Raw genomic sequence first — 11,999 nt, 5'->3', positions numbered from 1 at the left:
TTTATCCTATTTGTTTGTTTCTATCAGCGCCATTTCTTCCTTCCAAACAGTCAAAACAATGCTTCGACTGCTTTAAAACGAGAGGGGAAGATGGGTTTTGTGATTGAGAAGCCCAAGGTTTTTCCATTAGCAGTGTTTGCTTTGAAATATGGCTGCTGGGTGAGTCTTGTATGGCTGGAGCAGCACTGAGAGCTGTTGTGGAGGAGAGAGGTTTGTGCACCCCTGCTCACTGCTGTGCCCTTCGGAGGTGCACTGAGCATCTCAAACCGTGACAGAAGAATCCTTGTTGGAAACTAATTCTCATCATATCATTCGCTGGAGGAAAAAGAAGTTACATGATAGGGAGCCTTGTGCTGTTACAGGCTGTGGTTTATAGACCTCTTAGAAGAACCAGGGCTCTTGAGCTAATTATGGTAACATGACTGGGTGTGCATGCACGTTTTCCATGCTGCTTTGGCATCACCTGATGGGAAGCCGTAGGAGAAAGAAGTCATAGTAAAACCCTTCCATGAGGGTCCTGGGATGTGCCCTGCAGTCCTGCTTTAGTCCTAGGGTGAGATGTCCAGCCTGCATCAGTTATAAGTATAAACATAAGAATTCCTTCTGTAATCGACAGCAGCGATGACAAATGAAACGGCTGCATCAGTGCAGTCAGGATGTGATCCTGGTGTCTGATCACTGCTGCCCCATCCTATGACTGCCCATCATCTGATCCCCCCGCAGTGCTGCTCCCCTCGCCCACACCATGAGGATAACGGGGTGGCATTTTCCTCACCCATGTGTCAAACCCTTTGGATAGAAGAGCTCTGAAGCGATGCGGTATGAAGTGTGCAGCAGGCAAAACTGGGTGGAGAAAGCCAACTCTGCGGCCTGGAGCTTTTGATTTTACCTGTGTTGTTCCCAATGATCTGCTACTGTCTTTTGCACAGTAATACCAAGTTTCGGTCAATGCTTCCTTGATGGATACTGGTGGAGAAATGCAAGCTGGTACCTCCAAAACCCAGGATGTGCTGATGTTGGAATTAAGTACTTAGTTGTGACTTAACAAATAGCAACAAACCAACCTAAAAACCTACCCTTTTCCTCCCAGCAGGATTTGATTCGTGGCTTTTGGAAACAAAAGTCCTGCAGCACAAAGGAGCCATTCCTTTATCCAGACCTAATGCTGTGCTATCAGCTTTTCCTCTTCTTCCACCAAGTCCTTCCCTCTGCCTGTGTCCCTGCACCAAGTCTAAGCCATCACAGCTGAGCTCAGGCACAGTGTTTTGTACACATTCATGCTATTTCTACTAACTTGTTGGGGAAAAAGACCAAGACCCTTCTATCAAATGCCAGCAGAACCCCATGTGCTGTACTTACGGTGTAGCTTGGTGTTTCTCCCTCTTCTCTTACGCCTCAAAGGATTTGAACTGGAAGGGTTCCTGTGCTCTTTAAAGGCAGGGGCTGCTGCTGCTGGCCCTATAGGCAGGGAGGGGAGGGGAAAGAGGAGAGAGGGCTTTGGGGATCTGAGCAATGCCATTGCTATCACCAAGCTGAAAATAGCTGCTGACAAAAGCCTGGCATTTTGTTCCCTTGTGTCCACTTGTGAGTAGGTGGACAACAATGCGGCCCCTCAGATGACACCTACGGTGCATTCCTGAGCGCAGCCTTAACGGATCATAAATAAAGATGAAAGCTAAAGTGGTGCTTGGATGTGGAACGTAAGAATCCCGAAATGAGGGTTTAGTCAGTCATGTTGCCAAAGATAATTTACCAAAACAATGATAAATGTGTATATATATATATGTGTGTGTGTGTGTGTGTGCATATGTTTGTAGGAAGCCCCTGTGAGTCGAAGTGCTTGCAGTGCAGGATGTTCCTTTTGCTGTGTGACTTTCTTCAGTGGCAAAACAAGCTCAAACAGTGCTGAGTTTTATGTAGTTCAGTCATCTAGCTTATTTCTATAGTTCTAAGTGGGCTTTCCATAGCTGTAAGTTGACTGCAGCGTGTGGGCTCTTTTTCCTCTGTGTCAGTAATGAACATGGTAATGAAGATAGATTGAGTTGTTTACGCCCTTTGCTGATTAAATACCACTTTCCCCTTTTATAGAATCCATCTACCCTTCCCTGACCAAAAAACCACCATTCAGCATACAACGTATTACAGCAACACCAGTCATTTAATTCCATTCAACAACAAAAAAAAAGAGTCCAAATGAGTCGGATGCAATTTTTTGTCCCAACAAATTATTTTTACAACGCAGTATAAATAATTCTTAACTTATATAAAACTTAAAGATATATATATTTTTTGTTAAAGGTTTTTTTTTTCAAAGCTAACCTTATAAAAGAGGACCAGCTGAACACAGGAGCACAAGAAATCCTAACTACGGCCTTTTAGGGAAGCATTAAATATGTACAGGCTCACAGTACTTTCTTTGTGCAAAATATGCACTGATTGATAGACAGTACCTTTCTGTACAAAGACACTTTCAGCTTACTTTGCATAGCAGAATTGCAACGCAGAAGACATGAGATACAAAACTTGGTTGCTTTAGATAAGCCTCGTGTAAAAATACTTAGCCTGAGTTTCCTTAGTAAAGCCAGTTTGAACTGTACAGCATTCAGGCTATTCCAGTATCACTGTCTTGCCAATCACATCCAAAACACAGCTCATATAGCCCGTGTGCAGTGTGCTATATCAGTAATTACGCCTGCTAACGCAGCCAGAGATTTGATACCCAAAGATCAGTTTTCTGGCACTTCAAGTTTTCGTTGAGCGATATGTGAGGTTCCTTGAGAGGTTGTGTCGGTGCCACCTGAGTTTGCAGCCAGTGAAGGTGTTGTGTTTGGTCCTCCTGGTGTGCGGAAGAAGTTCTCTGTCACTGTCTGAGGCTCCGGGGCTTCCTTTGGCACAGGGGGCTAAAAGAAAAGGGAAAGCTAAGTGTTAGTCCATTCTAGTTGTAGGTATGTGCAGAGTGTTGGCAAACATGTTTCTTCCTGCAAGTCAGAAATCTCAGATCTCTGATAGAAAAGCATTCTCCTTTTCCTTGCTATACATCTATTTACCCATATATATAAATATCCATTTGTATCTACGTCAATAAACTGATTTGTTGTATCTCCTTTTACCACCAACTGTAGGCAATACAGCACTACACAAGCAGAAGCTGACAGAAGGCAACAAGCAGTTTATAAGCGCGCATCATTTTGTATCCATCCAACATCTCCAAGGCTCCTCGCACCTCATCATCCTTCAGTTCATCCAGCTGGCTCCACTTTCTCAGCAAGTAAGTTATTATTTCTCACTCAGCCTATGGTTAAGCAGTTGCAATGTGTTGCTTCTTACCTTTTCCTCTTGTAAGGTTGTGTTTTCTGAGCTACTACGATTAGTGCTTTCTGGTTTTGATAGGATTGGGATGTGTTGATGAATGGGGTTTGCAGGAACTTGCACGCCAGCAGGCATCACTCCTATATGCTGCAGTGTAAAGTTCAGGAGTGAAGAACTTGGGTTTGGGACTGAGCTGTTATTGCTAGAATTGAGGTGGGAGTTGCTCAGTACAGGTGCAGCAGCTATAGAAGCTGGTGACAGCATGATGTTCAAGGATGTTATATGAAAAGCTGGAACGTTAACTGCTTTCAGTTCAGATGCTATCATTGGAATGACACCTGAAACAGAAAAAATGAGTGTTGGAAGGATTGAAAATTGAAACTGGAGGCCTTGCATTGTGATTTCACAGCTCTGGTAGGATGACTCTAGCTTACAATCCTTCAAACCCAGCATCTGTGTGCACTTGGTACTCACCTGCAGTAGATGAGCTGTGGGTAGTGGTGTGCTGCACGGAACATATCCCAGCTTTCTCTCTATTAGAAAGAGCTGCCTTGTTGCTATGGTGAGTGCACTGAGTTAGAGGAATAAGGTAGCCGGATGGAAAAAAGGTCTGAAAAAGACAATACACATTTACATCAAAGGTGCGTGAAAAAAATAAGCTTTTCTTCAAAATCACATTCCCCTTGCCACTTTCTTATCCTATATCCCTCATAATCCCCAGGGCTTGGGGTAGTCCATGCCCATACTGGCTCCCATCTGAAACTGGACTCAGTGACTCAAAGCTGTGCTCTAAAACAAGACTGTCCTCATCCACGCAAGTCACTCAGCTTCATTCTCAGATACCCTTATGTGGATTTCTTTATTTTCTTGTAAGAAGAAACACCTGGGCTTAGTAACTGTGTCACCTCACTCCTAGATCGTCTTCCAGTATTTGGCATGAGAAAAAACACAATCCTTTGGCATTTATAAGTTCTGTTTTTGACAACAGAACGGTTTGTGATTTGTAAGTTTGCTGTAACAGCAAGTGTGAACTGTGGAATGGTGAGTTTTACTGCAGTGCTGTTGGACATTAAAGCATTTTGAACAGTCTGGGGCAGTGTGAGATCTCAGTATTGCTTCCATCTACTTAGTTATCTTCATCTTCTTCAGTATCTTTATTGATGACCTGGATGAGGGCATCGAGTGCACCCTCAGTAAGTGTGCAGATAACACCAAATTGGCTGGGAGTGTGGATCTGCCTGGGGGTAGCGAGGCCCTACAGAGGAGTCTGGACAGGCTGGAGAGCTGGGCTGAAGCCAATGGGATGAGGTTCAACAAGACCAAATGCTGGATTCTGCACTTTGGCTACAACAACCCCGGGTGACGCTATAGGCTTGGGGCAGAGTGGCTGGGAAGACTGCATAGAGGAAATGGACCTGGGGGTATTGATTGATGCACGGCTGAACATGAGCCAGCAGTGTGCCCAGGTGGCCAAGAAGGTCAATGGCATCCTGGCTTGCATCAGAAACAGTGCTGCCAGTAGGAGCAGAGAGGTGATGTTCCCCTGTACTCAGCACTGGTGAGGCCGCACCTCGAGTTCTGCGTCCAGGTTTGGGCCCCTCAATGCAAGAAAGATGTCGAGGCCCTGGAGTGCGTTCAGAGGAGGGCAACAAAGCTGGTGAGGGGTCTGGAGCACAGGGCTTATGAGCAGAGGCTGAAGGAGCTGGGATTGTTCAGCCTGGAGAAGAGGAGACTCAGGGAGACCTCATTGCTCTCTATAACTTCCTAAAGGGAGGTTGTAGTGAGCTGGGGGTTGGCCTCTTCTCTCGTGTCACTAGTGATAGGACCAGAGGGAATGGTTTCAAGCTGCGGCAGGGGAGATTCAGGCTGGACATTAGGAAATAGGGCTTCTCAGAAAGGGTGGTCAGGCACTGGAATGCACTGCCCAGGGAGGTGGTGGAGTCACCGACCATGGGAGTGTTCAAGGAACGACTGGATGTTGTGCTGAGGGACATGGTTTAGTGGGAGCTATTGGTAATAGGTGACCGGTTGGACTGGATGATCTTTTCGGTCTTTTCCAACCTTGGTGATTCTATGATTCTATCCCAATCAAAGCCTGAAAGTCATTTCAGGAAAGTCCCACATTAAGTTGACTGCTGCTTTTGGTTTTTTTTCTAAAGCATTCTGCATAACAATCCAACTAAAGGCAAATCTAGATATGTGTAGTTATTCCAGTTTTGTTTCTTTTGCAGTTTCTTCCACGTGGTCTTTTCTCAGGTAACAGCAAGAAATGCCGTGCTGTGTGGCCAAGCTCACCTCATGAGCAGGAATGGCAAACGCCATAGGTACGTCTTGTTTAGTTTTGGCTCTGTCCTCGTCTTCTGGAGCGCATTCTCTTTTGTATTGCTCAGAACAACTTGCCACGCTTTGATCTTCAGATCTGCTGTGTTTCTCTTCCTGGAAGTTGTCCATTTCGTGATTGGTTTGTGAGCAGATGGAAGGTGGTCTTTCGTGTTTATTGAGTTCTCCCTTTAAAAGAAAACAGGCACTGTAAAAGGCATGGCTATCATAGTACATCTGTAATTAAGAAGGTCTCGTATGTTTTATAAATCAGAAAAGCAGAGTTTCTCCTGATTTCACGGCAGTTTTGACAAGCACAATTTGAAGCAGCCTAATAATTTACAGACACAAAAGCATCCGGCAACTGAGGAGTGGAAAATAATCCAGACCCAGTTTCTTCACGTGCATCAAGTGTATCTGAACCTCCTATTCTCTTTGTGTATCATATTAAAATGTCTTAACCAACTTTTAACATTGGGTAAATACGCCTAGAAGGTATCAGGGGATGTGCCCTGTCCAGCAGCTTGTCTGTGTTCACTTTGCCTCCTAAAAGCCTTAGAACCAAGAACAAGAAGAGTCCTTGTCTAAAAATGAGTAACAGGAGCTACTTCAGAACCACTGTATATACACAGATTAAGTCCTGAAATAACTTGTCAGGAATAGTTTCTTTTTGACAGCAGTTGTGCTCCTTGAGAAACCCCCTCAGAAATAAAACTGTAGAGGGGCAAAGGGGGAAATAAGAAAATACAGCCTGATCCTAGGCTGGCTTTTTTGAAGGTTCACATTGCATTGTATCCTGGTATGCTCTGCCTGATGCTTTGCAAATACCAAGATTACTTTTTCTACGTAACAAACCCAAACCAACTTCTACAACAAAAATCAAGTGCCCAAGATTACCCCCTTGTCAGGCTGCTTTACAGTTAATGGAAAAATATGACATCTGTTAAGCTCCTAAATTGCTTTGAAAATGAATAGATGACACCACCACTAGGCTATACACCACACAGACAGAAACTGACTTACCACAGCTGTTTCAAGACTTTCCTCATCACTTCTACACTTTTTAATCAAGTTATTCTCTTGTAGTGCTTGAGATCTCTTAAGGCATCTCTTTGATGAAGATTCAGGCTCTATAACTGGTCTTTCTTCAGCTACCGTGGCCTTTCCTGGATCAGCTGCAGCTGTGCAATTGTCCCCTTCCTTGGCGGTCATTCCACTTAATGCTTTTGGATTAATACTTTTAATTCCTGTCACGTTAGCACACGGTAGAGGCTGCAACATGAAACTTGGGCCGTACGCTGTCACAGCGTGGGCTTGAGAAGGATGCAGATATACTGCATAGGAGGCACCAGAATGAGGCTGAGGTAGGATCACCGGTGATGCTGAGCGGTGGCTTGGAGGCAGGGCACCCAATGGCTGAGAGAGAAACAGCTTTGGAGGGGGTGCAGCGGTGTGAGTGTTGGCCTTGGGAGCTGCCTCAGGCCAGGGCAGACTGTGCTCCAAAGCAGATCCCAGCACATTATTTTTCATGCCTTTTGGTCTCCTTAAAACAAGAAAAAAGTCAAAACACACAGTTTAGTATTTTCATGCAGAAATGTCCCACGTAATTATTTTTTTTACCTTACAAAGTCAGTGTGAATTTGTACGTCTTGATGAATCGAACAGAAAACCCCAAGTGAAAAAACAGCCTGGAGCAACAGAGGTTACAAGCTTTTGCAGATCACTGCCCAACTCAAATTAAGCATAGATTAAACTTAACAGTCAGTGACAAAAAGCTTAAACACACTGCACTTGTGCAAACTTACTTTGGTGGTTCTTCCAGCTGATATTGAGGGACTGCTGCGAGCTGAGACACTTTACTTGTACAAACTGATATGTTTCCATCTGTACCTGATTCAAGGGAGAAAACAAAAACAACACAACTGATAACATATCCAAACGTTTAAGTGTAATTCTACCTTGAGACTGCATTATTCCTACTTTGTTTCTACTAATTGCAGAGCTTATTCTCTGAATGTGTGTTACATTCGTTCCCGCTGTCAGTCTCCTAAGGCCTCAAGATTTACAGACAACATGCACTTCGTTTCCCCCCATCTTGTTTGTTCCTGACTTTTTCAAACAACAGTTGTTTTAAGCAGGCCTATTCACTCATCCACATCTTCTATCAGAAGGCAAGCCTGTATATTTAGTCCAAGGCTCCACATTCAAGTGAAAAACACAGCTAGAAAGAGAGAGACAAATACAGTTTTCAGCTACATACTTGGGCTGATTTTAACTGGACTGGTTGGAGCAGACTGGATCTTCCTTCTGTCGCTTTCTATACTTTTAACTAACTTTATTAGGGAGGGATGCCGAGTGAAGTTCTGCTTTATTCTTGAAGGAAAAAGGTTTTTTGAGCATTGCTCCTTGGAAGGGGTGGATTCTGAGATCTGTGAGACGCAGGGTGTGGATGTTGTTTCAAGCTTTGTGGCTAAAAAGAAGAACAAATAGAAGAGTTCGTATAGCATATATATATTCAAATATAACATTAAATATATTCAGTAATTAAAAGCAATTATTTGAGCGTGGATTATAACTATTGAAGTATCAGGCAGCGGCAAAAACGGAAATGCAAGTCTCAGCATAAGAACATAAACTATGAGGCTCCTATGAGCTGCTCCAGGAAGCATTATGCTGTTGAGAACCAAGAGCAACAATGTGAACATCAAGGAACTTTCTGCTTCTTTTACTCAGTATTTGGGTTAACAGCTTTCTAGGAGAGGAAAGGAAGAAATCAGAATCATCAGCAAAGCAAAAGCAAATGACACATATACGTACCCTGGGTGTTCGGTGGGACTTCAGGTCCTGTCCATTTAAATGCTGGTTTTCTGCCTCTCTCCTCTGTTACGTGAACTTTCTTGATAAGCTCAAGGCTGCTGAGAACGTTTGCTATGTCATAAAGTCTCCTGATTTTAGCTGAAATAGACACACGTAAAGCAGAGCCATTTTTAACAAGTCGCCATCGATCTGATTTTAAAAGCTATGATGTATTTTTAGCAGTTGAAAGGAAAAGTCTGTTTATGAGAAGCACACTCAGAACTTATGAGCGAGCACACTCTCACCTATTAGAATACACCAGCCTAGACCTCGAAGTACCTTTACGTTTGAATGGAGGGGAAGAGGAGGAAACGTGCAGGGAACTGAAAGAAGGGTAAAATAATGAAGAGACAATCAGCAGTTACAACATTGGGTTTCAGTTCCTCACGTGTTTAAGCTATCAGCAGGACTTTTACAGTATTTGGTTAGGTTTCCATCGAGTACGTTGTGTGACCTGAACACTTATTTGCATGCTGCTGGGGCATCTTTGCTGGAACGATGCTGAAATGTGCGACATGGGAAATCACTACCAATAAGCAGCTGCTAATTCACACTGAAAAGCTTTCCCAGACTTCCATAGCATTTGTGATGCACAGGTGGGTCCCTGTAAGAACTATGCAAGGAGGTTTTGGAGGTTTATGGCGAGATGAAGATGACAGTTTTACACTGAACAATCTTGAACTGGATTTGCTCATTTAGCTTACACTTGATTTCAGAAAACGAACAAGCAGCAGACAGGAATAGCAGCCTTTTACTTACTTTTAAACTTGCTTTTATCCAAGTCCTCTAACTGATCTTCCCCAATCAAGATTTTAGCAGCAACTTCAAGGCTTACTATTTGAGGGGTTGATACAAGAAACAGCATCACAAATTTCTGACTCATCACTCGTAGAGACTTGTCTTTCCTGCTGTTAACAGAGGCTGCAGAAGTCAGCAAAAGAGGATTAAAGCATTAAGTGACATGCCAGCTACAAACATTTTTATAACGCCGTAGAAATTTGTCAGCAGCAGCTAAGCAGGGCTGACAAGAGCCCAGAATCAAGTTTCTACATGGCAAGCATCAGGAAATGAGGTGATGCCGTGTCAAACTACAAAACAGAGCGTGATGTATTCCACTGTACACCTCTCCTATCATCTCATCCGTACTCCTTAACTGCAGGTTATGCAGTGTACGTAACACACCTCAGTGAGCACATCTTCCACGAGTCCAGCTTAAATTTAATGGAGTCATTTAAACTTCTGGGTTCTACTGCTTCCACGGGGAAGAAACCCTGCTACTTGGCTATGCTTGTTACATCACCTGATGCCTTCCTTGTTCTCGCACTCTCCAAACCAAAACGCCTCCATAAGAATTAAATGGGTAAGAGAACCGAAAGAAAGCAGAGTGCTTCCTCCCACCACACACAGCCAGCAGCATTTTAGACGTACAGACCAATATGTTTTTTATAACCACGTTCTTCTTGGCACTACAGAGAAAACCTCACCAGCACGGAATTCGATCCCTGGGAGCTCCACAAAACACATTTCTGAATGCTCATTGGAGACGAAAGATCTTGCCACTTCGTTATTTCTGCCATCCAAACCAAACTCGTGCTCGTACTCTCTTTTCTTGATCATCTGAATTTGCTGCGTGTATTTGTTCTCTTCTCCGACTTTCTTCAAGGTCTGCAGGGTTTTGGCAAGATTGTGCCTCCCATGCCAAATGTATCTGTTCTTGGCAAGGCGGCTCACCATGTGGAGGCTCTCGAGCACATTCACAATGTCATAGATACGTCGACGTTCAACATCTGAAGAAACAAAGTGCAAGGTTAACATGGCATCTCAGCCCCCTAAAACACTGCTGTCATTTACCTGAAATAGAGTTTGCACAGGAAAAAGAAAAGATCAGTTTGCTACGCTTCCCCCTCTTAATATACTTGTTAGGCATTTTCTAACAGAATGTTCTTTTGTCTAACAACCTAAAACTAGAATTTCCTATAACCATCCAAAAGACACTACAGCGGTGGGGTTTATATTGGCTTTGTTTTGTAATCATTGTGGTAAGAAAGAGGAGTCTGAAGGTTTAGGTGAATGAGAGCACACAGTAAGCATTCAGACTTCTATGGAGCGAAGCAGGAGGGCGATTCATAGCCTTGTGCATATGAGGACATGCAATAGGATGTGCACCGACTTACTGAGCTCCTCGGCTACTTCATCGAGGCAAATGTAGTTGTTCTCCACGGCGCTGGGGTAATCGGGATACCGAGCCAGGAATTTATGGCACAGCAATCCCAGGCTCTTCTCTTTGCGACTCGGTTGAGATCTTTCATACTCATCTCCCGATGAGTGCTCCTATGCACAACAAGATGAGAACGTGAGGGCTTTTTAACGACGGGTACGGCAACCCAGATACGTTCGAGACACGTTCCCTGCCGGCACAAAGTCCGGCGTTCTCCTCTGGCCCTCGGAAACGGCACAACCGTAGGGATTGAGAGGGACCTCGGCAGGTCGCCCGGTCCGGCCCCGCTGCTACAGCAGGCGAGAGTAACGAGATGTTTTACGCCTGGAAAACGCTGCAAAGCGGGAGAAGCCGACAAGCAAAGGGGCAGCGCGCGGACTCGGCCGGGACGTACCTGGCAGCAGCGGGTTCCCTGCAGCCCCCGGCTCTGCTCGCGGCTGCGGATCTCGGGGCTGGCGGCGCTGATCAGCACCTTCAGGTTGGCGGTGGGCGTCCAGGGCTCGGCGGGAAGGGCCCCCCCGGGCTTGGGGGGCGTGGCGAGCGGCTGACAGCCGGGCTGCAGCTCGGCCAGGACCCGCTGCGAACCGCCCGCCTGCTTCAGGGGAGTCCGCAGCGGCCCTCGGGGCGCCTGGGGGTGGTTCTCCTGCGGGGAGAAGAGGGGAGACGGGAGGAGCGGGGCCGGCCGAGCGCTACCGCGCCTCAGAGCGGCGCCGGAGAGTGGAAAGAGGGGTGGGGGGTGGGGAGCCCAGCCGCGGTACCTTCTCTCCGGCGCCCATCTCCTCCCCGAGCGCCGCCTGCGCGCTCCCGCCGCCGGCCTCAGCAGCAGCCGCCGCCACCGCTCGGCATCGCCGGGCCCTGCGAGCGACGACGGGACCGCCAGCCCGCCCCGCCGCCAGCCGGCCCGCGCCCGCCACCCAACGGCCCGGCCCCGCCCCGCCGGCGGGCGGAGCTCTTCCGGGATCCGGTTTAAACATTTGGCAGCCGCCGCGCTCCGCTCACTGCGGCCCGAGACACGCGGACACACGGACACTGACACACACACACACACCGGCAGCGCTCCCCGCCGCCCCGGCCCCGCACCACACGCAGCGCCGCGCGCCGCTCCCGCCGCCGGTTTGAACCGATAGCGCGGAGCCGCCGGCCGAGAGCGGGGAAGCGGCCCGGCCAATCGGCTCGCGGCCTCGGGTTCCGCTCAGCCAATCGGCTCGGCGCTGGGTTGGCGGGCTGCAGGCGCGGGACTCGGAGCGCGAAGGGCGGGGGGGAGCGACTCCCGCCGCGCGGCCCAACGGCTGCGGAG

General features: G+C 46.7%; 1 protein-coding gene across 1 annotated transcript; it reads right to left on the bottom strand.

Annotated features, from left to right (window-relative positions):
* Positions 1-2,141: 2,141 nt before the first annotated feature.
* Positions 2,142-11,606, bottom strand: E2F8 (E2F transcription factor 8). Its single transcript, XM_072338353.1, has 13 exons — positions 11,461-11,606; positions 11,097-11,345; positions 10,659-10,815; positions 9,969-10,271; positions 9,244-9,405; positions 8,446-8,583; positions 7,889-8,098; positions 7,434-7,518; positions 6,652-7,171; positions 5,605-5,817; positions 3,784-3,919; positions 3,328-3,647; positions 2,142-2,900 (listed from the first exon to the last, which is right to left on the bottom strand). The coding sequence occupies exons 1-13, from the start codon at positions 11,476-11,478 to the stop codon at positions 2,727-2,729; spliced, it is 2,685 nt and encodes an 894-aa protein (XP_072194454.1). The 5' UTR covers positions 11,479-11,606; the 3' UTR covers positions 2,142-2,726.
* Positions 11,607-11,999: the final 393 nt, after the last annotated feature.

The sequence above is a fragment of the Excalfactoria chinensis genome, chromosome 5 (genome assembly GCF_039878825.1).
Source record: "Excalfactoria chinensis isolate bCotChi1 chromosome 5, bCotChi1.hap2, whole genome shotgun sequence".
Lineage (NCBI taxonomy): Eukaryota > Metazoa > Chordata > Aves > Galliformes > Phasianidae > Excalfactoria > Excalfactoria chinensis.
Note: the sequence above shows the minus strand (reverse complement) of the source record. Positions and strands in the feature narration are given on the sequence as shown.

What these genes read in the sequence shown, in the direction of transcription:
- E2F8 (XM_072338353.1), bottom strand. An exon ending in TTGCCATTCCTGCTCATGAG is followed by an intron (nt 3,920 to 5,604) that starts GTGAGCTTGGCC and finishes TGTCTTTTTCAG; the next exon opens with ACCTTTTTTCCATCCGGCTA. An exon ending in CAACCTTACAAGAGGAAAAG is followed by an intron (nt 2,901 to 3,327) that starts GTAAGAAGCAAC and finishes CTTTTCTTTTAG; the next exon opens with CCCCCTGTGCCAAAGGAAGC.